At 42.4% G+C, this 19,817-nt stretch overlaps 1 protein-coding gene across 1 annotated transcript in view; it reads left to right on the forward strand.

Moving 5' to 3' along the window:
- Window positions 1-3,835: 3,835 nt before the first annotated feature.
- Window positions 3,836-19,817, forward strand: part of smg9 (SMG9 nonsense mediated mRNA decay factor) — a 48,857-nt gene continuing 32,875 nt past the window's right edge. Inside the window, exons 1-6 of the mRNA XM_079504789.1 lie at window positions 3,836-4,280; window positions 4,579-4,763; window positions 5,280-5,351; window positions 8,402-8,726; window positions 13,576-13,673; window positions 16,670-16,782. Of these exons, the coding sequence (XP_079360915.1) occupies window positions 4,611-4,763; window positions 5,280-5,351; window positions 8,402-8,726; window positions 13,576-13,673; window positions 16,670-16,782 (761 nt within the window). The 5' untranslated portion in view covers window positions 3,836-4,280; window positions 4,579-4,610. The remainder of the gene's footprint in view (window positions 4,281-4,578; window positions 4,764-5,279; window positions 5,352-8,401; window positions 8,727-13,575; window positions 13,674-16,669; window positions 16,783-19,817) is intronic.

The following is a 19,817-nucleotide window of genomic DNA, read 5'->3' on the forward strand; positions in this document are numbered from 1 at the left end:
GGCGCCGCCAAAAAACAACGTCCGTCCGTCCATATCCGGGTTGGTACCGGAAGAGGCGGAGTTATGGTGTGTATTAAGTCCCCCCCCCAAACACACACCCACACACACACACACACACACACACACACACACACACACACACACACACGCACACACACACACACACACACACACACACACACACACACACACAAACACACCCACACTAATAATCATAATAATCATAATAATCATAATAATTATAGTTTTGTTGTAAAAAAATTAAAAAGTTGTAAAAATTATATTAATAATTATATTAATTGGTTTGGCAGGTTTGGCAGTTTGTGACACGGTATTGTTATCATGTTTATTTATAGTATCAAATAAACATAGTATAGTATAAAGAATGGAGATTAGAGCGGAACCAGCGGGTTTACACAAAGTTTCCGGACGAGGCCATTTGACAGGCGGACCGGGGGGTGTGTGTGTGTGTTTGGTTTGCTGTTTTTTGACTGCCAGATGGGTGGAGTTACACCCATATATACTCTATGGTTACACCGCTGTTGTTGCGTCGGTAATCGAAAATTTGGTACAATGAATGAATATGATATTTTGCAAGAATTAAGAGGAGTTTGAACTTGATAGCATACATATTGTTTGATCTTATACTTATTTTATCTTTTTTTTAAAGTCCAAATTATATACAAATTTGGAACTTGTGAAATGATTAAGCTAAACCCAAAATACATCATGACAGTAGCCTATATTTAAGTACAATCCCAAAATAAAGCAGATATTAGTTGTCTTTGTCAACATTTCCAGTAAAATCAGGGCTTTAAAGTTAAGGTGCTCATAACTCGTACTGACTTACAGCATGATGAAATTGAAACTGTGTGGGTTGAATTAATTTTCAAAAAGGCTAAATCAGTATTAGTGGGCACCGTCTACAGACCGCCTGACCAACATGGGTTCTATGATATACTTGAGGGGTGCTTAGCTGAGGAGGAATGTGTAGAGAAAATCCTGATTGGCGACTACAATACAGACATGCAACGTAAGGAAGCACCTGTGTTTAAGTCATTCAGTAAGTTCTGTGATCTACATAGTGTCAGTCAGCTAACTACCCAACCCACTAGAGTGTGTGATTCTACTCAAACTGTCATTGATCTCATTCTGTCCTCGGACAAATCCAGAATCTCCAAGAAAGGGGTTATTGTATGTGGGCTTAGTGATCATTTTATGATATTCTGTACCCGCAAAATACAAAAACTTAAGACCAGCTGCCACAAAACAGTCATATCAAGGGACCTCAAAACCTACTCTAGTGAGGTCTTTAACCAAGTATTGGAGAGTCTGGATTGGTCCGATGAGCTTAAAAGCACACTTGTCGAAGAAGCTTGGCTTGGCTTCAAAACCAAATTTACATCAGTACTGAACAACATGGCTCCTTTGAGAACCACCAGGGGCAAAACCCGCTCGGAACCATGGATGAATTCGGACATACTGGCTGCAATGAAAGCCAGAGACAAAAAATGCTCTGAAGTTCTAAAATGCAAGTCAAAGCTAGCCAAGCGCTTCGACAGTGTTCGCCAAGCTCGTTTGAACAACCTAAATACACAACGAATCAAACTACGAAACAGTGTAACTGCCATGACCAAATCAGCTAAAAGTAACGTCATTAATGATAAAGCTCAGGAAAACAAAAACAATCCTCATGAGCTCTGGAAGCTACTAAACAATCAACTAAGCTATGGTCAGAAACTAAAAACCAGATTTTCGAACATAAACATCAAATCTGACAACACTCTCATCACTGACAACCTTGATGTGGCCAACTACTTGAATATCTTCTTTACAAACATAGCAACAACTCTGGTTAACAAACTGCCCTCCCACTCTGGGCTCTTTGGTGTAGAGCACATTACAACCTTCTACAAAAACCTAGGTGTTTGTAAAGACGATTTTAAACTAGTTATGGTAACAACTGATGAGATAATTAAGAAACTGAGTGCCCTCCAACCCCACAAGGCCACAGGCCATGACAACATTCCCTCCAAATTTCTCAGAGACTCAGCCATCTCTATAGCTCCAATCATCACCCACATAGTAAACCTCTCCATCAAACAGGGACAGGTCCCCCAAGATTTCAAACTGGCCAAAGTAACCCCCTTGCACAAGAAAGGGAGTAAATTAGACCCCGGCAACTACCGCCCTATTTCTATTCTTAGTTCCATCTCGAAAGTGATGGAAAAAATAGTCTATGAACAGGTTGAAAAGTATCTTGCCACTAATAAATTATTGTACGAGTTCCAATCTGGCTTCAGAACATCCCACTCCACTGACACATGCCTTCTCTATTTGAGCGACCACATCAAACAAGAGGTGGACGCTGGCAAATACTGCGGCATGGTCATGCTGGACCTCCAAAAGGCTTTTGACACCGTGAACCACTCCATACTGGTTAACAAGCTAAAAGCAATTGGTTTCGATAGCACATCAGTGAGCTGGATGCAATCCTACCTGGAGGGGAGAGAACAGATGGTGGAAGTGAACGGAACACTGTCCCCCCCCCTCCCAGTGAGCTGTGGCGTTCCACAAGGAAGCATACTAGGGCCTCTACTGTTCCTAATATATGTAAACGACATGACTTCAGCCTGTGACTGCAACTTGTTCCTGTTCGCAGATGACTCAGCACTGCTGGTCTCGGACAGGGACAAACTGCAGGTTGAAAATGCCCTCAGCTCTGAACTCGGTAGAATCTGCACCTGGCTCGCTGATAACAAACTATCTTTACACCTGGGAAAAACTGAATCCATTCTCTTTGGCTCTATTAGTAATCTCAGCAAGGCAAATGGCTTCTTGGTTAGAGTGGGTGACAATGTTATCACACGTAAAGATGAAATTACCTACCTAGGTTCCATCCTGGAGGCTAATCATTCCGGTGATAAAATGGCCACCAACGTAATCAAAAAAGTCAACCATAGAACAAGATTCCTCTACAGGATCTCCTCACTGGTCAACAAAAACACCTTGAAGACCTTAACAGGAGCCCTTGTACAGGGTTTCTTTGACTATGCATGCACCTCCTGGTACCACAGCACCTCAAAGGCCCTTAAAACCAGGCTCCAGACTTCCCAAAACAAACTGGTCAGGCTCCTACTTGATCTAGCCCCCCGAACCCACCTCACCCCTGCCCACTTCGACAGGCTGGAATGGCTTAGGGTCGACGACAGAGTACAGCAACTTGCAATGGGTCTGGTCCACAAGATTCGATACACCACCAAGATACCCATGTACCTGTCTAGATACTTCCTTAATGTTAACGAAGTCCACACCCACAACACCAGAGGGAGTGCAACGAACCATGTACAACCCAGATTCGGCACAAACAAGGGACTAAATTCTTTTCGCTCCTATGCCACCAAAATGTGGAACGCCCTACCAACTGTCATTAAGACATGCGAATCCCTTGACTCCTTCAAAACCGCTCTCAAAGGGCACCTACGGATGGCTGCAATTCGAAACTGGCCCCCGTAAAATCTGAATCCCCCCCCCCGCCCCCCCCTTTTTTCCCCTCACTGTATATATTTCTTTTCCCTTTTTACCTCCTTTTTGATGAATTCCTGTTCTGTCTATAGAAGTGTCTATTTGTACGTCTCTAAATGTTTTGATGATTTGAACATGGTGGACCCTGTTGGAAACAAGTGTAATGCTTAATTGGGTCGTCCACTCACAGTTAACAGCCTTTGTATTGAGTTTGTGCTTGAAATGTACTGTAATTCTGCAAACTGTTAATAAATTCTTCAATCAATCAATCAATCAATAAATCAAACCCCACCCGCGCGGGACGCACGGAGACGGAAGGCCACGCGCTCCTCCTCCTCCTGGCTGCGTCGAGTCACGTGGTTACGATGCATGGATGGAAGGAATCACATCTTTAAACCACCAAACAACAAACCAAACAAAACAAATATATCGTTTATTACAGAGTGACAAACTTAACTTTCAACATGATAGCGTAGATGTTAAAGTGTTGTTCCTTAACAATATGTCAGTGTTCCGCAGCTAAATCGATCCATTCGTGGACGTATTATTGTTTAGTTTATAGCTGCTATGCTAACAGGCTATACATCACTAGCTAGCTGGTTATCTAGTTGTGGTGGTGGTGGTTTTGGGGTGAGTAGTGCTGTCTGGTACTAAGATACTAAGCAGTATATTGCTGTCTGGTAGTGTTTACAGAGTAGTACTGTCTGATACTAAGATACTAAGGAGTAGTTCTGCCTGGTACAGAGTAGTACAGAGTGAGTCAGTGAGTAGTGCTGTCTGATACTGAGCAGTAGTTACTGTCTGGTATAGACTGTTTACAGAGTAGTACTGTCTAATACTAAGCAGTATAGTGCTGTCTGGTACAGAGTAGTACCGTCTGATACTGAGCAGTAGTTACTGTGTGGTACGGCGCAATCTGAGAACCCACCGTCAAAACATATAGAGGAAAAACAGCGCCCCCCTTTTTGAATTTGTAATATTGATGCGAGTCTGTCCTCGAGAGACTAGAGGTACAGACTGAGTAGTGCTGCCTGCTGGTACAGACTATTACAGGGTGAGTGAGTAGTGCTGCCTGTAGCGTCATCATGTCAGAGTCGGGTCACAGCCAGCCAGGGATGTACGGCCAGGGCCGTAGGAGGAGGAGGCGTCGAGGGGACAGGGACCCCCTGGGGCCCCCGGGGGCCCAGAACCTGTCTGGACCCAGCCGGGACCGCGACTACGGACCCCGGGAACGCAGGGTAGGTGACGTACGTGTGTTTGTGTGCACACGTGTGTGTGTGTGTTTAATTTTTTTTCCACCCTAAAACATGATCATCAGGTATTATTACAATATAAGGGGGCAGAACTTTTTCCAAAAAGTGTACATTATTTGTTAAAATCATGCTTTTATGTGGACACGCCCACCAGTTCATTAAGTATGCCTGGTTGGCCTGGTGATGGGTGGTGATCCACCTGAACTGAAGCCACACCCACAGCTGTAGTTGTATGATAAAGGGGGGAGGGGTTAGGGGAGGGGCTGATAGTGTGATGTCACTATATTACTGTTTATTTCATTGGTCCGTTTGACTGTCAAGGGTTCAGCCTCCAGGAAGAAACCCTAAATACAAAGTTAATACACCATTGCACATAAAAACGACTCCAGGGTGTCTAATGAAGTACTGTCACCTCATAGACACATGAAAAATACAAACATTGTGGCACTCCATCTTTAATTAATGGTGCAGCACTAACTCTGAGTTGAACGCTGTTTTCAGGATGGAAGCGAGGACCCCCCAGCCCCTCTTCAGAAGACCCCCATAATACTGGCCAAACCCCCCGGTGAAAGGGTACGTACGACATACGCAGGTTTTTAGATCAATAATTCAGTTTGGCTGATATTTTGGCCATATCGATATTCGATATCGGCATTGATTGAGTTCTGAAGTGGTCGATGTGTACGATTTGGGCATGTCATTATAGGTGAACATTCTCAAAGGTTTTCCAAATAAATAGAATAGATCTACAAGCTGTGGTCTTGGTCTTAGAATAGATCTACAAGCTGTGGTCTTGGTCTTAGAATAGATCTACAAGCTGTGGTCTTGGTCTTAGAATAGATCTACAAGCTGTGGTCTTGGTCTTAGAATAGATCTACAAGCTGTGGTCTTGGTCTTAGAATAGATCTACAAGCTGTGGTCTTGGTCTTAGAATAGATCTACAAGCTGTGGTCTTGGTCTTAGAATAGATCTACAAGCTGTGGTCTTGGTCTTAGAATAGATCTACAAGCTGTGGTCTTGTAGGTCGGCTTTTTTTCCCTTTTTTTTAATCCTTTCTATTTATTAAAAAAATCACACCCGTGTGAACTGAGTGGTGTAAGGTTTTATATAGCATGATCAGCTGTGGTCTGACGTAATGTCTGACGTTAAAGATCTTTGGCTAGGTAGACTCGTCTTCTGATGTGATGATTTGTGACCATGAAGTTGATTCAGCTGGAGTTTTTGTCCGATGTGAGGTATTATATAAGGTAAGGTATTATATAGCCTGATCAGCTCTGATCTGACGTAATTAAATCACACCTGGATGTGATTTCACAACTGGCTTTTTTTGTGCAGAGAAAATGACCATGGTTGCTACGGTCATCCAGTTCACCCGGGTGTGATTTAATTACGTCAGAAATTATTTTGAACATAGCAACCATGCTCATTTTTTTCTGCACACAAAAGCCAGTTGTAGGAGTGGTTTACACCACTCAAAAATATAAAAATCTAATCAAATTATTTCAAATTGATGATACATGCTTTATAAGGGCTCATTATTATGAAGTTCTACCGAAATGGTTGAACTTTTATTGTATTATTTATATAGCCACGTCATTTGTTTTAAAGAGGGGGGGGGGGGGGGGGGGCGGCAGCTACAATGATTCTAATTCGAATTAGAATCGCGATTCCGTTATGAACGATTCAAAATCGATTCATAATTTCCAAAAATCGTTTTGAAATGGTTACAGTTTGGAGTTTTCACTACATGGTGTTTGTGATATGAAATGTAAGCTCCCTCTAATCACAGTAAACATCATGTCTTCAGTCATTTTCAAGTTACTGTAGTCACTTCAGTTCAAGACTGGAGTAGATTGTGATGAAATCATATGTATTGAATCGAGAATCATTTTGAATAGAAAATCGTTTTGAATCTGGAAAAAAATGCATTTGAATTTTTAAAAAATCGCTTTTGGATTGAGAATCGAGTTGAATCGAAAAAAAACTATTTTGAATCGAATCGTGACCCCAAGAATCGGAATCGAATCGAATCGTGGGACACCCAAAGATTCACAGCCCTAATTAATATAAAATATCTAAATACTGAATCGAGCAACTTAACCCATTTAGACCTGACCTCGAAATTTTAAAAAAAATCTTCTAAATCCTCCAGTTTTCTGAAATAAATATTTTCACGATTTTTCAAAAATAGCAGATCTACATGCTCATAGCGCGCCACCGAGTGGCACACTATGAGCTTGTAGATCTGCTATTTTTCAATAGCTAAATTATAACAATGTTTAAAACACCAAAAGGGGTTCCCGCCCAAAATGGGTTAATCCATTTAGACCTGAGGACGATTCGATTCTACAAAATGTGTTGTAAATCCTGAAAACCTCATGTTTCTATGTCAGTGGTTCTCAAACATTTTCATGTCAAGGACCCCCAAAAATATATGTAATTGCCCGCCGACCCCCCATCTGAAAATATATTATTCCAGGACCCCTCCCAGAAGCAAAGATTTGAGTTAAAAAACGTTCGCTCTGAAAGAATATATATTCAAACATTTGGGCCACATTTTCACGATTTTTCAAAAGAAAATAGCAGATCTACAAGCTCGGTGCCGCGCTATGAGCGTGTAGATCTGCTATTTTTCAACAGCTAAAGTTTAACATAATGCTTAAATACCAAAAGGGGTCCCCGGTTTCCAAAATGGGTTAAAAACCGTCTGGGTTCTGTGTTCACACAAGCCTGAGTAGACGTAGACCCAAAAGTTTGTTGGAAAGTTGAAATATCCCCTGTAATGACGGCCCGGGTATCGGAGGAGACCCGAGGCTTTCTTCACCCTCCCAGTGACTGATTGTGGGCGTTAGCAGAGATGGAGTACTTGTAGAGAGGCTGGGGAATTGGGAATTGGCTTTACTAAATTGGGACTTGAAGGGGAGAAAATGTTTTTCTTTTGTCTTGAAGGGGCATGTTTTGCACAATAACAGTCTTTTCATTATGTCTGCCCACGATCTGTGATTCATACAGTAGGCTACGTTTGTTTACTTCAGTCACTGATACTAAAATCTGATTTTTGAGTGGTGCAAACCACTCCAACAACTGGCTTTGTACCCGTGTTTGTTCGTACCAGAAAAATGAGCATGGTTGCTATGGTTAGCAACCAAAAAAATGAGCATGGTTGCTATGGTTAGTATGTGACTTCACTGACACGAATGACACTGTTGAGACTGAATTCATGCGGAGAGTACTTATGACACAGATGCTTTCCTGGTCCGTAACTATAACAATAAATGTGTAGTTGCACCACTCAGTTCACACGGGTGTGATTTTTTTTATTTTTGAGTGGTGCAAACCACTCCAACAACCAGCTTTGTTTGTATCCGTGTTTGTGTGTACCTGTACGTGTGTGTACCTGTACGTGGGGCTCAAAGAATGAGCATGGTTACTATGGTCACTGACATTACGTCAGACCACAGCTGATCAGGCTATATAAGACCTTGCACCACTCATTTCACACAGGTGTGATTTTTATGAACCTGTGACTTGACACCCATACTGTTATAAAACCAAAATAAAAAGATTTTGAAAATAAATATACCCTGTAACAGTTGTCTCTTGGTGGGTTCATTTGTCGACAGTCCAAGCCATCCCAGAGCGCGGCGGTCAGCGGTGTCGGCACCGCACCACCCCCCACGGCCCTGGAGAAACAGCCCATCATGCTGATCAAGGCCAGGGAGGACGGCGGGGGGAAGCCTGGGGGGACCGGGACCACCGGGACCCCTCCGGAGGCCTCCTCCGCTCTCCCCTCCTCCTCCTCGTCCTCCACCTCCTCCGGTGGTGGTGGGGCTCCTGGCCCTGCTTCCAAGCTGGAGAGGGAGGGCCAGCGGCCCACGCAGCCCGTCTACCAGATCCAGAACCGGGGCATGGGAGCGGCCGCGGCCTCCAGCGGCGCCGGCGTGGACCGTGAGTTAGAGTTCCTTTTTTGGCAGCAAAGTTTGATTTTTAGTTTGTCATATAGTTTAGTCATCTTGGAATGGTTTTCACTTAGTTTTAGTCACATTTTAGTCACCTGGAATGTTTTAGTGTTAGTCTAGTTTTAGTCAACTAAATCAACAGTGCAGATTTACTAAAATCTTACGATATTTAGTCGACTAAAATATATTTTGGCGCGCCTTCATGCCGTCGTAATGATGGTTTTACACTTGCTGAAAATAGCCGATCTACAAGCTCGTTGTGAACTTGTAGATCGGCTATTTTCAGCATGCAGGGCCTTGCAAACGGGAGCGATAAAACACGCCTATAGTTCATTTTCAATGAAACCTGCGTTTTTGCTCGGAGAACGCAAGCGTATTTACGTGAGCGCGGTCCCGTGAATTTGTTGCGCGCGTGCTCGTTCCGTGCACACGCCTGCGACTCACCAGACCTGGAATCTGTTTAGGTTGTTTTTTTTGCACTTGCGTTGTCGCGCCCCTCTTCAACAGACCTGGAGGAGACCTGTGTTGATCCAGACCCTCTTCAACAGACCTGGAGGAGACCTGTGTTGATCCAGACCCTCTTCAACAGACCTGGAGGAGACCTGTGTTGATCCAGACCCTCTTCAACAGACCTGGAGGAGACCTGTGTTGATCCAGACCCTCTTCATCAGACCTGGAGGAGACCTGTGTTGATCCAGACCCTCTTCAACAGACCTGGAGGAGACCTGTGTTGATCCAGACCCTCTTCAACAGACCTGGAGGAGACCTGTGTTGATCCAGACCCTCTTCAACAGACCTGGAGGAGACCTGTGTTGATCCAGACCCTCTTCAACAGACCTGGAGGAGACCTGTGTTGATCCAGACCCTCTTCAACAGACCTGGAGGAGACCTGTGTTGATCCAGACCCTCTTCAACAGACCTGGAGGAGACCTGTGTTGATCCAGACCCTCTTCAACAGACCTGGAGGAGACCTGTGTTGATCCAGACCCTCTTCAACAGACCTGGAGGAGACCTGTGTTGATCCAGACCCTCTTCAACAGACCTGGAGGAGACCTGTGTTGATCCAGACCCTCTTCAACAGACCTGGAGGAGACCTGTGTTGATCCAGACCCTCTTCAACAGACCTGGAGGAGACCTGTGTTGATCCAGACCCTCTTCAACAGACCTGGAGGAGACCTGTGTTGATCCAGACCCTCTTCAACAGACCTGGAGGAGACCTGTGTCGATCCAGACCCTCTTCAACAGACCTGGAGGAGACCTGTGTTGATCCAGACCCTCTTCAACAGACCTGGAGGAGACCTGTGTTGATCCAGACCCTCTTCAACAGACCTGGAGGAGACCTGTGTTGATCCAGACCTGGAGGAGACCTGTGTTGATCCAGACCTGGAGGAGACCTGTGTTGATCCAGACCCTCTTCAACAGACCTGGAGGAGACCTGTGTTGATCCAGACCTGGAGGAGACCTGTGTTGATCCAGACCTGGAGCAGACCTGTGTTGATCCAGACCTGGAGCAGACCTGTGTTGATCCAGACCTGGAGGAGACCTGTGTTGATCCAGACCTGGAGGAGACCTGTGTTGATCCAGACCTGGAGGAGACCTGTGTTGATCCAGACCTGGTGGAGACCTGTGTTGATCCAGACCTGGAGCAGACCTGTGTTGATCCAGACCTGGAGGAGACCTGTGTTGATCCAGACCTGGAGCAGACCTGTGTTGATCCAGACCTGGTGGAGACCTGTGTTGATCCAGACCTGGAGGAGACCTGTGTTGATCCAGACCTGGAGGAGACCTGTGTTGATCCAGACCTGGAGCAGACCTGTGTTGATCCAGACCTGGTGGAGACCTGTGTTGATCCAGACCTGGAGGAGACCTGTGTTGATCCAGACCTGGAGGAGACCTGTGTTGATCCAGACCTGGAGGAGACCTGTGTTGATCCAGACCTGGAGCAGACCTGTGTTGATCCAGACCTGGTGGAGACCTGTGTTGATCCAGACCTGGAGGAGACCTGTGTTGATCCAGACCTGGAGGAGACCTGTGTTGATCCAGACCTGGAGGAGACCTGTGTTGATCCAGACCTGGAGGAGACCTGTGTTGATCCAGACCTGGTGGAGACCTGTGTTGATCCAGACCTGGAGGAGACCTGTGTTGATCCAGACCTGGAGGAGACCTGTGTGGATCCAGGCAACAACGCCTGCGTTCCTCGCTTCACGTTTGCAAGGCCCTTTACTCTGGATCTCTCGTCCACTAGTCCCTTCCTAACATTTGAGTCTAGTTTGTATCTGTTGACACCATTGTCAGTATATTTAGTCTTAGTTTCAGTCATCATGGCTTAGTTTTAATTTAGTCTTAGTTTCAGTCATCATGTCAGTATATTTAGTCTTAGTTTCAGTCAGTCATCATGTCAGTATATTTAGTCTTAGTTTCAGTCATCATGGTCAGTATATTTAGTCTTAGTTTCAGTCATCATGTCAGTATATTTAGTCTTAGTTTCAGTCATCATGGTCAGTATATTTAGTCTTAGGTTCAGTCATCATGTCAGTATATTTAGTCTTAGTTTCAGTCATCATGTCAGTATATTTAGTCTTAGTTTCAGTCATCATGTATCAGTATATTTAGTCTTAGTTTCAGTCATCATGTCTTAGTTTCAGTCATCATGTCTTAGTTTCAGTCATGTCTTAGTTTTAATTTAGTCTTAGTTTCAGTCATCATGTCAGTATATTTAGTCTTAGTTTCAGTCATCATGTCTTAGTTTCAGTCATGTCTTAGTTTCAGTCATCATGTCTTAGTTTTAATTTAGTCTTAGTTTCAGTCATCATGTCAGTATATTTAGTCTTAGTTTCAGTCATCATGTCTTAGTTTCAGTCATCATGTCAGTATATTTAGTCTTAGTTTCAGTCATCATGTCTTAGTTTCAGTCATCATGTCTTAGTTTTAATTTAGTCTTAGTTTCAGTCATCATGTCAGTATATTTAGTCTTAGTTTCAGTCATGTCTTAGTTTCAGTCATCATGTCAGTATATTTAGTCTTAGTTTCAGTCATCATGTCTTAGTTTCAGTCATCATGTCTTAGTTTCAGTCATCATGTCTTAGTTTCAGTCATCATGTCTTAGTTTCAGTCATCATGTCTTAGTTTCAGTCATCATGTCAGTATATTTAGTCTTAGTTTCAGTCATCATGTCTTAGTTTCAGTCATGTCTTAGTTTCAGTCATCATGTCAGTATATTTAGTCTTAGTTTCAGTCATCATGTCTTAGTTTCAGTCATCATGTCTTAGTGTCAGTATATTTAGTCTTAGTTTCAGTCAGTATATTCAGTCTTAGTTTCAGTCATCATGTCAGTATATTTAGTCTTAGTTTCAGTCATCATGTCTTAGTTTCAGTCATCATGTCTTAGTTTCAGTATATTTAGTCTTAGTTTCAGTCATCATGTCTTAGTTTCAGTCATCATGTCTTAGTGTCAGTACATTTAGTCTTAGTTTCAGTCATCATGTCTTAGTTTCAGTCATCATGTCTTAGTGTCAGTATATTTAGTCTTAGTTTCAGTCAGTATATTCAGTCTTAGTTTCAGTCATCATGTCAGTATATTTAGTCTTAGTTTCAGTCATCATGTCAGTATATTTAGTCTTAGTTTCAGTCATCATGTCTTAGTTTCAGTCATCATGTCTTAGTTTCAGTCATGTCTTAGTTTCAGTCATCATGTCAGTATATTTAGTCTTAGTTTCAGTCATCATGTCAGTATATTTAGTCTTAGTTTCAGTCATCATGTCTTAGTTTCAGTCATCATGTCTTAGTTTCAGTCATCATGTCAGTATATTTAGTCTTAGTTTCAGTCATCATGTCAGTATATTTAGTCTTAGTTTCAGTCATCATGTCTTAGTTTTAATTTAGTCTTAGTTTCAGTCATCATGTCTTAGTTTTAGTCTTAGTTTCAGTCATCATGTCTTAGTTTTAGTCTTAGTTTCAGTCATCATGTCTTAGTTTTAATTTAGTCTTAGTTTCAGTCATCATGTATTAGTTTCAGTCATCATGTCTTAGTTTCAGTCATCATGTCAGTATATTTAGTCTTAGTTTCAGTCATCATGTCTTAGTTTTAATTTAGTCTTAGTTTCAGTCATCATGTCTTAGTTTTAGTCTTAGTTTCAGTCATCATGTCTTAGTTTTAATTTAGTCTTAGTTTCAGTCATCATGTCTTAGTTTCAGTCATCATGTCAGTATATTTAGTCTTAGTTTCAGTCATCATGTCAGTATATTTAGTCTTAGTTTCAGTCATCATGTCTTAGTTTTAATTTAGTCTTAGTTTCAGTCATAATGTCTTAGTTTTAGTCTTAGTTTCAGTCATCATGTCTTAGTTTTAATTTAGTCTTAGTTTCAGTCATCATGTCTTAGTTTTAGTCTTAGTTTCAGTCATCATGTCTTATTTTTAATTTAGTCTTAATTTCAGTCATCATGTCTTAGTTTTAATTTAGTCTTAGTTTCAGTCATCATGTCTTAGTTTTAATTTAGTCTTAGTTTCAGTCATCATGTCAGTATATTTAGTCTTAGTTTCAGTCATCATGTCTTAGTTTTAATTTAGTCTTAGTTTCAGTCATCATGTCTTAGTTTTAATTTAGTTTACAGTAGATTTCGTCAGTGGAAAAAAGGTAGTCGACGGTACATTTTAAAAAATGTCGTCTTAGTTTTAGTCGACGAAATCAACACTGGCGCGGGGGGGGGGGGGGGGGGGGGGGGGGCGGGCAGACAGACGTGACTGCAGTTGGTGCACTGCGCGCACGGCGGAAACGAACGCAGTGTCCTCGTCGAACATCGATCTGAATCCACAAATCTGTTCCTCTTTGACGTTACAGCCGTGATTGGTCAGAACAAGCTCATCCCCCCGGAGAAGATGAAGCACGGCATCAAGCTGGTGGACGACCAGATGAACTGGTGTGACAGCGCCATGGAGGTGAGACTATAGATTATAGTTTATAGACTATAGATTATAGACCAGATGAACTGGTGTGACAGCGCCATGGAGGTGAGATTATAGATTATAGACTATAGATTAGGGACCAGATGAACTGGTGTGACAGCGCCATGGAGGTGAGATTATAGATTATAGACTATAGATTATAGATTATAGATTATAGACCAGATGAACTGGTGTGACAGCGCCATGGAGGTGAGATTATAGATTATAGACTATAGATTATAGATTATAGATTATAGACCAGATGAACTGGTGTGACAGCGCTATGGAGGTGAGATTATAGACTATAGATTATAGACCAGATGAACTGGTGTGACAGTGCTATGGAGGTGAGATTATAGATTATAGACTATAGATTATAGACTATAGATTATAGACCAGATGAACTGGTGTGACAGCGCCATGGAGGTGAGATTATAGATTATAGACTATAGATTATAGACCAGATGAACTGGTGTGACAGCGCCATGGAGGTGAGATTATAGATTATAGATTATAGACCTGATGAACTGGTGTGACAGTGCCATGGAGGTGAGATTATAGATTATAGACTATAGATTATAGACCAGATGAACTGGTGTGACAGCGCCATGGAGGTGAGATTATAGATTATAGATTATAGACCAGATGAACTGGTGTGACAGTGCTATGGAGGTGAGACTATAGATTATAGACTATAGATTATAGACCAGATGAACTGGTGTGACAGCGCCATGGAGGTGAGATTATAGATTATAGACTATAGTTTATAGATTATAGACCGGATGAACTGGTGTGACAGCGCTATGGAGGTGATATTATAGACTATAGTTTATAGACTATAGATTATAGACCAGATGAACTGGTGTGACAGCACCATGGAGGTGAGATTATAGACTATAGTTTATAGACTATAGATTATAGACCAGATGAACTGGTGTGACAGCGCTATGGAGGTGAGATTATAGACTATAGTTTATAGACTATAGATTATAGACCAGATGAACTGGTGTGACAGCGCTATGGAGGTGAGATTATAGACTATAGATTATAGACCAGATGAACTGGTGTGACAGCGCTATGGAGGTGAGACTATAGATTATAGATTATAGACTATAGATTATAGATTATAGACCAGATGAACTGGTGTGACAGCGCCATGGAGGTGAGACTATAGATTATAGATTATAGACTATAGATTATAGACCAGATGAAATGGTGTGACAGCGCCATGGAGGTGAGACTATAGATTATAGATTATAGACCAGATGAACTGGTGTGACAGCGCCATGGAGGTGAGACTATAGATTATTAGATTAACCCCTTTTGGTGTTTTAAGCATTGTGTTGTACTTTAGCTATTGAAAAATAGCAGATCTACAAGCTCATAGCGAGGCACCGAGTGCCGCGCTACGAGCTCGTACATCTGCTATTTTTGAAAAATCGTGAAAATGTGGTGCTTTGAATATAATGCTTTCACAGCGAACGTTTTTAAACTCATATCTTTGCTTCTAGGGGGGGGGGACAACATATTTTCAGATGGGGGGTCCGCGGGCTAAATCCAGATAATTCTGGGGGTCCTTGACATGAAAAATGTTGAGCACCACTGATAATAGAAACATTGGTTTTTCAGAAAACTGTACGTGTGCATGTGTGTGTCAATTTAACAAAGGTGCAGACGATCAGAAATCAGCAGAGAGTGATCGACGTTTGCGCTACTGTATGCCGAATTGAAGTGGACTTGGCCCCAGAGATAAAAAAAAACGTCTGGGTTTCCAAGGCTAATATCCAAGTAAATATGTGACTAAATTTGACTGAGGGACTGCCATTGGATTTTTTTGAATTTTCGTTTTTTCATGTCATATGAAAGCAGGGAATCATAGCTTCAAATTGACATATTGGTTGTTCAGTTTGACCCACCAGTTTTGGAGATATGGCTTATAGAGTAATGTCTTGCAGAGAAACAGCGAGTTGAGAAAACAGGCTTGAAAGGTTCTCTTCTGTGGTCTCTAACATTACACCTAGCTACATGTTTAAGCATTTATTTCATATTTACATGTCTTCTGTGGACTCTAACATTACACCTATAGCTACATGTTTAAGCATGTATTTCATATTTACATGTCTTCTGTGGTCTCTAACATTACACCTATAGCTACATGTTTAAGCATTTATTTCATATTTACATGTCTTCTGTGGTCTCTAACATTACACCTAGCTACATGTTTAAGCATTTCTTTCATATTTACATGTCTTCTGTGGACTCTAACATTACACCTATAGCTACATGTTTAAGCATTTATTTCATATTTACATGTCTTCTGTGGACTCTAACATTACACCTAGCTACATGTTTAAGCATTTCTTTTATATTTACATGTCTTCTGTGGTCTCTAACATTACACCTAGCTACATGTTTAAGCATTTATTTTATATTTACATGTCTTCTGTGGACTCTAACATTACACCTAGCTACATGTTTAAGCATTTATTTCATATTTACAGTCTTCTGTGGTCTAACATTACACCTAGCTACATGTTTAAGCATTTATTTCATATTTACATGTCTTCTGTGGTCTCTAACATTACACCTAGCTACATGTTTAAGCATTTATTTTATATTTACATGTCGATTTCAGCTCTGACACTTATTTCAGACATGCTCTAGTATGTGAAGAGTCTGCCTGTGTGCTATTAACTCATTTTGAAAGTTTTTCTCCTCTGGTGAAAAGCTGTAATTTGCACGATGGCAGGCTCTCAGGCAAATCTGGTCACATATGACCCTGGCCCATGCAGGCCGAAACGCGTTGGTCATTTTTTTAACCCTTGTTTTCAAAACTACTTCAACTGCACAGAGCTGCTTTGGACCCTCTTTTAAGTTGGCCACCTTCTTACCTCCTTCCACAGTGATTTTGACTCATTCAAGGTGTAGAACCTTTAAAGAACTCGTGTGCTCCAAGTAAATCTGTTTTATTTCCCCCTGCTGTGCTGCAGTACTTGAGGGACCAGACAGACATGTTGGTGGTCGGCGTCATCGGTCTGCAAGGAGCCGGGAAGTCCACCATCATGTCACTGCTGTCCGCCAACACCCCCGAGGAGGACCAGCGGTAATAAAATAATTATTATAAATATCACTGCTGTCCGCCAACACCCCAGAGGAGGACCAGCTGTAATAAAATAATTATTATAAATATCACTGCTGTCTGCCAACACCCCAGAGGAGGACCAGCTGTAATAAAATAATTATTATAAATATCACTGCTGTCTGCCAACACCCCAGAGGAGGACCAGCGGTAATACAATTATTATTATAAATATCACTGCTGTCCACCAACACCCCAGAGGAGGACCAGCCGTAATAAAATAATTATTATAAATATCACTGCTGTCCGCCAACACCCCAGAGGAGGACCAGCAGTAATAAAATAATTATTATAAATATCACTGCTGTCCGCCAACACCCCCGAGGAGGACCAGCCGTAATAAAATAATTATTATAAATATCACTGCTGTCCGCCAACACCCCAGAGGAGGACCAGCGGTAATACAATAATTATTATAAATATCACTGCTGTCCGCCAACACCCCCGAGGAGGACCAGCGGTAATAAAATAATTATTATAAATATCACTGCTGTCCGCCAACACCCCCGAGGAGGACCAGCCGTAATAAAATAATTATTATAAATATCACTGCTGTCCGCCAACACCCCCGAGGAGGACCAGCGGTAATACAATAATTATTATAAATATCACTGCTGTCCGCCAACACCCCAGAGGAGGACCAGCCGTAATACAATAATTATTATAAATATCACTGCTGTCCGCCAACACCCCCGAGGAGGACCAGCGGTAATACAATAATTATTATAAATATCACTGCTGTCCGCCAACACCCCCGAGGAGGACCGGCGGTAATACAATAATTATTATAAATATCACTGCTGTCCGCCAACACCCCCGAGGAGGACCAGCCGTAATAAAATAATTATTATAAATATCACTGCTGTCCGCCAACACCCCCGAGGAGGACCAGCCGTAATACAATAATTATTATAAATATCACTGCTGTCCGCCAACACCCCAGAGGAGGACCAGCCGTAATAAAATAATTATTATAAATATCACTGCTGTCCGCCAACACCCCAGAGGAGGACCAGCCGTAATAAAATAATTATTATAAATATCACTACTGTCCGCCAACACCCCAGAGGAGGACCAGCGGTAATACAATAATTATTATAAATATCACTGCTGTCCGCCAACACCCCAGAGGAGGACCAGCGGTAATACAATAATTATTATAAATATCACTGCTGTCCGCCAACACCCCAGAGGAGGACCAGCCGTAATACAATAATTATTATAAATATCACTGCTGTCCGCCAACACCCCCGAGGAGGACCAGCGGTAATACAATAATTATTATAAATATCACTGCTGTCCGCCAACACCCCAGAGGAGGACCAGCGGTATGCTATCATACAATAATTTTAAATATCAGGTCACTGTTGTCTGTCTGCCAACACCCCAGAGGAGGACCAGCGGTAATACAATTATTATTATAAATATCACTGCTGTCCACCAACACCCCAGAGGAGGACCAGCCGTAATAAAATAATTATTATAAATATCACTGCTGTCCGCCAACACCCCAGAGGAGGACCAGCAGTAATAAAATAATTATTATAAATATCACTGCTGTCCGCCAACACCCCCGAGGAGGACCAGCCGTAATAAAATAATTATTATAAATATCACTGCTGTCCGCCAACACCCCAGAGGAGGACCAGCGGTAATACAATAATTATTATAAATATCACTGCTGTCCGCCAACACCCCCGAGGAGGACCAGCGGTAATAAAATAATTATTATAAATATCACTGCTGTCCGCCAACACCCCCGAGGAGGACCAGCCGTAATAAAATAATTATTATAAATATCACTGCTGTCCGCCAACACCCCCGAGGAGGACCAGCGGTAATACAATAATTATTATAAATATCACTGCTGTCCGCCAACACCCCAGAGGAGGACCAGCCGTAATAAAATAATTATTATAAATATCACTGCTGTCCGCCAACACCCCCGAGGAGGACCAGCCGTAATACAATAATTATTATAAATATCACTGCTGTCCGCCAACACCCCAGAGGAGGACCAGCCGTAATAAAATAATTATTATAAATATCACTGCTGTCCGCCAACACCCCAGAGGAGGACCAGCCGTAATAAAATAATTATTATAAATATCACTACTGTCCGCCAACACCCCAGAGGAGGACCAGCGGTAATACAATAATTATTATAAATATCACTGCTGTCCGCCAACACCCCAGAGGAGGACCAGCGGTAATACAATAATTATTATAAATATCACTGCTGTCCGCCAACACCCCAGAGGAGGACCAGCCGTAATACAATAATTATTATAAATATCACTGCTGTCCGCCAACACCCCCGAGGAGGACCAGCGGTAATACAATAATTATTATAAATATCACTGCTGTCCGCCAACACCCCAGAGGAGGACCAGCGGTATGCTATCATACAATAATTTTAAATATCAGGTCACTGTTGTCTGTCTGCCAACACATGTTTATTGTGTTGGTCACGTCTGTGTGTGTCTGTGTGTGTACGTGCAGAGGCTACGTGTTCGGGTGACGTGTTGTTGTGTTGGTCACGTCTGTGTGCGTCTGTGTGTGTACGTGCAGAGGCTACGTGTTCGGGTGACGTGGTGTTTATTGTGTTGGTCACGTCTGTGTGCGTCTGTGTGTGTACGTGCAGAGGCTACGTGTTCGGGTGACGTGGTGTTTATTGTGTTGGTCACGTCTGTGTGCGTCTGTGTGTGTACGTGCAGAGGCTACGTGTTCGGGTGACGTGTTGTTTATTGTGTTGGTCACGTCTGTGTGTGTCTGTGTGTGTACGTGCAGAGGCTACGTGTTCGGGTGACGTGGTGTTTATTGTGTTGGTCACGTCTGTGTGTGTCTGTGTGTGTACGTGCAGAGGCTTCGTGTTCGGGTGACGTGGTGTTTATTGTGTTGGTCACGTCTGCGTGTGTCTGTGTGTGTACGTGCAGAGGCTTCGTGTTCGGGTGACGTGGTGTTTATTGTGTTGGTCACGTCTGCGTGTGTCTGTGTGT

This window comes from Electrona antarctica, assembly GCF_951216825.1.
Source record: "Electrona antarctica genome assembly, chromosome: 6".
NCBI lineage: Eukaryota > Metazoa > Chordata > Actinopteri > Myctophiformes > Myctophidae > Electrona > Electrona antarctica.